The following is a 7,213-nucleotide window of genomic DNA, read 5'->3' as shown; positions in this document are numbered from 1 at the left end:
TCCCAGGGAATCTTCAGGGCCATTCCCTGCCCATGGAAGGGATCCCAGGGAATCTTCAGGGCCATTCCCTGCCCTTGGAAGGGCTCCCAGGGAGAGCTTCAGGGCCATTCCCAGCCCAAACCATTCCATGGTTCCTCTGTGCTCGCTGGGAATGGCTCTGCCTGCTCCCCACGGAGTCCCCAGAGCCACCCCCAGACCCTGAGCACAGCCATGGCCGGTGCAGCCGTGTCCCAGCACATCCCACAGAGCCCAAACCCCTCTCCTGGTGGATCCTGAGCAGGGATCAGCAGGGACAAGGCATTCCCATGCCAGCAGCAGCAGTGTTTCCAGGGATGTGCTCCCAAGGACTGGGAGGAAAATGCTGCCTGCAGAGGCTGTGGCTGCCCCAGCCCTGGAAGTGTCCAAGGCTGGACAGGGCTTGGAGCAGCCTGGGCCAGTGGGGGAAACTCCTGCAGGTCCCTTCAAACCCAAACCACTCTGGGATCCCATGGAAAACAGAAAGAAGCAGCTTCCATCTGACAGACAGACAGACAGCAGAGGACTCCTGGCTGTCAGAGAATCCCAAGGGAGACTTTTCCAGCCTGGAGAAGGAGGGAGCCTGGTGGCTGGGGGACGTGGCAGGGCGAGGATGGCTGTGGTTCATCCTCCCTTTGTTATCAGGCTCCAGATTTAGCTGCAGGCTGTAATTGCAGCTGGCTGCAGCCCTCCCCTGCTGGCCCAGCTGTGGGACAGCCCAGCAGCTGTGGGGTGAGGGCTGGGGGGGTGTGAAAGGGAGGATTGGGAACGGGAGCAGCTCCAGACTCACATCCAGGTACTCATCCAGGCCCAGCTTGGTGAACTCGTACTGGAGGTGCACTCGGAAATTCATGTCCTCCACGGAGTGCACCACGATGTTGATGAACTGCATGCAGGCCACCTGCAAGGACAGCCCAGTGAGCCAGGGATCCCCTGAGCACTGGAGCAGCAGCCCCAGGAGCAGCTCCCCCTCAGAACATTTCCCCCCTGGAGAAATGGGAGATGTCTCCTGGACTGCTCCTCTGCCAGGCCAGCCCTGGCTCGGGATCAGGGAATTTTGTCTGCTGGGATAAAGGGGGATGAGCATTCCAGGAGTTCAGTCCTGCCTGCAGAGTCACCTTCCCAGAGTGGGAAAGCTCCAGAGCAGAGCAGGCACCAGGAAAAAACCCATCCTGGGTTTAACCAGGAAAAGTGAGGTTAATCCAGGACTTGGGTTTAACCAGGAAAAGGGAGATTAATCCAGGCCTTGGTTTTAACCAGCCTGGAAAAGGGAGATGAATCCAGGCCTGGTTTAAACCAGCCTGGAAAAGGGAGATGAATCCAGGCCTTGGGTTTAACCAGGAAAAGGGAGATTAATCCAGGCCTTGGGTTTAACCAGCCTGGAAAAGGGAGATGAATCCAGGCCTTGGGTTTAACCAGCCTGGAAAAGGGAGATGAATCCAGGCCTTGGTTTAAACCAGCCTGGAAAAGGGAGATTAATCCAGGCCTTGGGTTTAACCAGCCAGGAAAAGGGAGATGAATCCAGGCCTGGTTTTAAGCAGCTGGGGAAGTGAGGTTACTCTGGGCCTGTGAGGTTAATCCAGGCCTGGAGGCCCAGTTTAGGAAAGGGCACAGAAAGGCTTTGCTGGCTGCCCAAAGCACACTTCCCAAACTGAACCAGGAGCAGATCCCAGGATCCACACCCAGCCCAGCCAGGGAAGGCCAAGGCTCTCCAGGGTATGGGATGTGGGGAAATCTGTGGAGTGGCAGGAACTGGGGGACAATTCCCAAAATTTGTCCCCCCTTTGCCACACCCTGCTGTGCCCCAGGCCTCTCAGGATCCCATCTGTCACCCCCAGAGCTGCTCCAGGAAGGAATTTCCCTCATCCTTGCTGGGTTTCTCATGGATAAAACCCCATCCCATGAGCAGCACAGCAACAGCAGCTTCCCACCATCCACTGGGATCCTTCCCAGATTCCCAGGAGGAACCTGAGGATTGAAGCAATAGGATTTTATCCCCAGGAGACTCCACGTCTCTGGGTCATTTGGTGGGAAGAGCGAACTGAAGGCACCTCTGGACCACCAGTTTGGCACTGGAATTTGGCCACTTCCCTGGGATCTGTTCCAGGGTCCAGAGGAAAAAGTGAAGGGATAAATCTGAGAGTGAAAATCAGGTCATTTCCTCCTTTTCTTTCGAAATCCCAGGAATTTTCCAGCCTGTCTCCCTCACACCAGCTCGTTTTTAACCTGCTGGCCCTCAAGGCCGTGATCCTGTCCTGGAAACATTCCTGGAGCCTTCAAATCCCACAGGAATCACCTCACTGGTGCTTTAACACCTGATTTTTGGCAGGAAAAGGTCTTTCACACAAAGCTCAGCACTAAATTGCTACAAAGGGCAACAGAGGCCTCAGAATTCCAGTGCTGGGGTGGGAAATCCTGCCCAGAATGGAGCCAGGTCGGATCCAAGCACTGAGCAGGAATTCAAGGGGGATTTTTCCTGGTTAAAAGTGGGATTTCAGCTTCCAACACTCCAGCACAGACCTTAAAGCCCCAGATTTGGGAGATTTTTTTGCCACCACCAGCCCCAGAACCACCAACCCTCCAAGAGCCTCTGCCTGTGACAGCAGGGCTAGGCCCAGGGAAGGAAAATGATGGAAAAACCGGGAATTTCTGGGAAAACACTACTCACCATGAAGTCAATGTTGTTGTCTTCATTCCTGAAATGTTCCATGAGCTTCTCAAAGCGCTGCTTCTCCCCACACACCTGAAAACAAACACAACACCCAGGCTCAAGAATTCCCACAGAGAATTCCCAATTTCTCTGCTCACTCAGACCCTCTTGGTTTCCTCTGGGAAAAACATCCCTGCTCATAAATCATTCCATGTGCACACCTGAGGAGCCAGGGGCCATTGTTGGATGTTTTAATTACAAAAAAACCATATTTTTATCTATTTTCTCCTTAAAAAAAAATAAAACTATTGGATTTTATCCATGAGTGGAAGGAGCAGAGCTGCACCAGGCTGTGCCACAGCTCTGAGCTGACTTTGCTCTGTAATTAGGGAGAAACCCAAATGACAGGGAGGGGAAAAAAGAGAAAATTACCCCTGGCTAAAGGAGGAGTGAAAATAAATCGGTGCAACAATCAGCTGGTCAGAATTCCAGAGCCACCTTCCCAAAAATTGTCTGGATTAGCTGAATCCAAATTAATTTTCTTGGTATTTCTTCTTGCCTTGGAGCAAAACCCATTGGATTCTTTAGAGTCATGGATCAGCTTCAGGAAAGCTCCTCAGTTCTGGGTTTATTTCCAAAGCACCTGAATCCTGGGTTTATTTGCAAATTCCAAATGATTTCCCACCCAGAGAGGTCACGAGCACACCCTCCCCTCCCAAATGGGAATCCCAAAATATTCTGGAATATTTTTGTATGAAACAACACAACAGCCAGTGTTGGGAAGTGCTCCCTGCACACAGCCAGGATTATTCCTGGTTTATTCACTCAGATCCCACTTTGGATCCCTCAGAGCTCTCAGAGTGTTTGGATTTTAATGGAACATCCCAAAGCTGTCCCACAGCTCTCCTGGAATTCCGCTCCTCCTGAAACTCCAGCCTCAGGCAACGCCAGATAAAACCAGGGAGCTGCTTCTCCCAGATCCATGGAAAGCAGGACAAAGGGCTGGGAATGCTGCTGAGGGAGCTCAGCTATCCCATTCCAGCAGCGTTTTCCTGCCCTGGGCAGCACTGGGATTGTTGGAATTATGGTGAAAACGATGGAATGGCCACCACGGTGCTCCAGGGAAAACCTGCAGCTCATGGAAAACCCTTCCTGCCAGGAACTGAGCTGGATGAGGAGGCTCCAATCAATCCCAGGAGAAACAAGGACACCCAAATTTCCTAAAGCAGCTCCACCAACCTCCTTGAAGTTATCAAATGCAGACAAAATGATCTCGTGGCCCCCTCGGACGAGGCAAACGGCTGCCAGGAGCTCCAGCACCAGGGCCTTGGTCCTGTGGAGAGAACAACAGGAGATGCTCAGGACAGCACCTGATCCCTGATTCCCTGCTGAGGAAAACGTGGGAGCTGCAGCCTCATCCTGTGTGCTTCCAGCCCTGGGAATGGATATCCCTGCGAGGTGCACGGTGCTGATCCGGGGAATTTCGCCTCTCCTGGCATCATGCAGCTCCCCCCACGTCTGCAAGCTTCTCAAACCATGCAGGGATTGAAATCCCAAGGTGGGAATCCAAGCAGGAAGGAGCTGGCAGCACTCTGGCAAAGGAGGCGTTTCCCTGCTCCCAGGGAATTCCCTGCACACACCTGGAGGAGCAGAACCACCTTCCAATTCCAACCTGTGCTTTCCCTGACACAAATCCCAATTATTCTCCGTGATCATTTGGATTTTTAGCCACCTCCACACACAAACACACAAAATAAAAAAATCACTGCAGGAACACAGGCTGTTGGAGCACGTCCTTTTCCCATAAAAACCAGGAATTTGAGCTGATTTTTCAGCAGTGAAACAGAGAGAAAACGAAATCACCGAGGGAAAAACATGCAGCAAACCCAGTGGAAAATCATCCACAGTGTTTCCTTCCAGGATTCCTGGAAAACAAAAGACTTTCTGGGCAGCTGAGCTCTCTCTCTGAGCAGAGGCAAACCATGCACACACAGAAAAAAATTAGTCCCATGCTCAAGCAGCGACTCAAAGCAGATGTTACAGAACAAGAAATACCTTGTGGGCTCTCAAAGGCTCAAGGTTATCTTTGGAAACCAGAAAAAATGGTCTCTTCCCTAGGAAATTTTAAATGGAATGTTCATTTCTGCCTCCTCAAGGGGTTTTTTTGGTGGTTTTTTTCCCTCCTGCCACAAGAACTTCCAGGGTTTTTCAGGATCAAGGAGATGTTGTGGGGATTTGCTGCAATATTCCCTCGGAGGGGATGGAGATCTCTGGGATTGGAGTCTCCAGTGCTGCCCACACCTCTGGGATGAGGAGAATTCCCTGGAATTCTGCTGCTGCTTCCACAGCACATCCCAGCCAGCCCTGAGCTCCCAAACCTCTCCAACAGCTCCCATGGGGCAAAAACAAACTCAGTTTGGGATCTGAGCAGGGATTAAACCTCAGGTTATTCCAGTCACATCTGAAAGCAGTTTTTTTATCCACCAAAATCCAAATAACCCACTTCTTCCAAAAGTGAAAACTTGGCTTCTCCCCTGATCTCCAGGCACTGGAAAAATGATAAAAATGATGATAAAAATGATTTAAAAAAATTATAAAAGCAATAAACTTCTCATTTATTCTTGGCTTGCTGACTTGGGGCCGAATAAAAGGAAGAAGGAGGAAGCTGCTTCCTTCAGGACAGGATTCCTGCTCCAGCCAGGCTGGGAATCCACACCCAGTGCTGGTTCCCACCTCATCCCCCTGTTTCACCTTTCCTTGGAAGCATCCCTGGGGATTTGTTGGAGCTGCCAAGGTGCAGAACTCCAGGATGTGCTGGAGGTGGGATCACAGGGATGTGTGGGAGAGGAGGGACATGGAATCACCAGCAGTTCCACTGAGGAATTCCAGCATCATGGCTGTGGCTGCAGCCTGAGCCACAACAGAAATGAATCCCTCTCCCAGAGAAATTCCCAGAGAAATTCCAAGCTAAGGATCTTGGATAACATTTCCTAAAGAAGATTTTCCCTCTCTTCAGGAGAATCCCACATTGTTGCCAGTGGGGTTTCCCTGCACTGTAACAGAGCAGAAGGGCCAAATTCCAGCTGAATCCCAAAATTCCAGGATGGTTTGGGTGTGAAGGAGCTCAAAGATGATCCAGTGGCACCCGTGCCATGGGCAGGGACACCTCCCACTGCCCCAGGCTGCTCCAGCCCGGCCTGGGACACTGCCAGGGATCCAGGGACAGCCCCAGCTTCTCTGGGAATTCCATCCCAGCCAGGAATTCCCAATTCCCAACATCCCAGCTAAACCCCCCCTCCTCACCCTGGACCAATCCAAGCTGGAGCAGCTCCTGAGAGCGCTGCCCTCACACACCCACTGCAGCTTTAGCTGCACCATTCCAGTTCCCCCTGATCCAGAGCCCAGGCTGGATTTTCCCCACAAATCCCCCTCTGGAAGGGCATTCCCAGCTCTCCTGGCTCACCTGTCCCAAGGAGCCTACCTGGGGTTTTTGTTGTTGAGGCTGAGTGCGATCTCGTTGACGGCGTGCGGGTGGGACATGACCATGTTGAATCCATACTGGGAAGAGAAGGGACAATCCCACCTCGATCCCAACCCCAATCCCACCCCAAACCCTGATCCCACCTCTCCCACAGACTGAAAACAGCAGGATTGCCTTCTCCCACCCTCCTTGTAATTTCTTTATAAATTTTTAATTATTTATATTTAGATATATATTTATTTATTTATATTTTATTTCATTTATAATAATTTAATATATAATATATAATCATTGTAATTACATATATAACATATTATATAATAATATATAATATATAATACATAATAAAATAATATATAATAATATATTAGATCATAATATAAAATATCTTATTATGATATATTATATAATAATATGTAATATATAATACACAATAATATATTATTAGATTATAATATAACATATATAATAGAGTATCTATAATACATATAATATATAAAATAATATAATATATTGTTATAATATATTCTTATGTATTATATGTTTAATATTATTATGTACTATATATTATATATTATCAAATAATGTATCATAATTATACATATTATATTATAATCTAAGATATTATAATATAATATTATATAATATAATATAATATAATATATTCTATATTAGTCTAATGTATCATTATGTATTATATATTATTATATAATATACCATAATTACATATATTATAATCTAAGTTATCATATATTAATATAATATATATTATATATAATATATTATAATATAATAATAATATAATATAACATAATAATATAATATAATATAATATAATATAATATAATATAATATAATATAATATAATTTATGCTATATTATTCTAATGTATGATTATGTATTATATATTATTATACAATATACCATAATTACATTCATTACATTATCATTACAATAATCTAAGTTATTATATATTAATATAATATATAATATATATAATATTATATTATATTATAAAAATCTATAAAAATATATTATATTATAAAAATATATTTAAATATATATAT

At 46.6% G+C, this 7,213-nt stretch overlaps 1 protein-coding gene across 1 annotated transcript in view; it reads right to left on the bottom strand.

Moving 5' to 3' along the window:
* Positions 1-7,213, bottom strand: part of FMNL2 (formin like 2) — a 111,922-nt gene that overhangs the window by 18,803 nt on the left and 85,906 nt on the right. Inside the window, exons 8-11 of the mRNA XM_033516202.1 lie at positions 6,147-6,344; positions 3,905-3,998; positions 2,684-2,758; positions 806-916 (exon numbers count right to left, since the gene is read on the bottom strand). Of these exons, the coding sequence (XP_033372093.1) occupies positions 806-916; positions 2,684-2,758; positions 3,905-3,998; positions 6,147-6,344 (478 nt within the window). The remainder of the gene's footprint in view (positions 1-805; positions 917-2,683; positions 2,759-3,904; positions 3,999-6,146; positions 6,345-7,213) is intronic.

Source organism: Parus major, chromosome 7, assembly GCF_001522545.3.
Source record: "Parus major isolate Abel chromosome 7, Parus_major1.1, whole genome shotgun sequence".
NCBI lineage: Eukaryota > Metazoa > Chordata > Aves > Passeriformes > Paridae > Parus > Parus major.
Note: the sequence above shows the minus strand (reverse complement) of the source record. Positions and strands in the feature narration are given on the sequence as shown.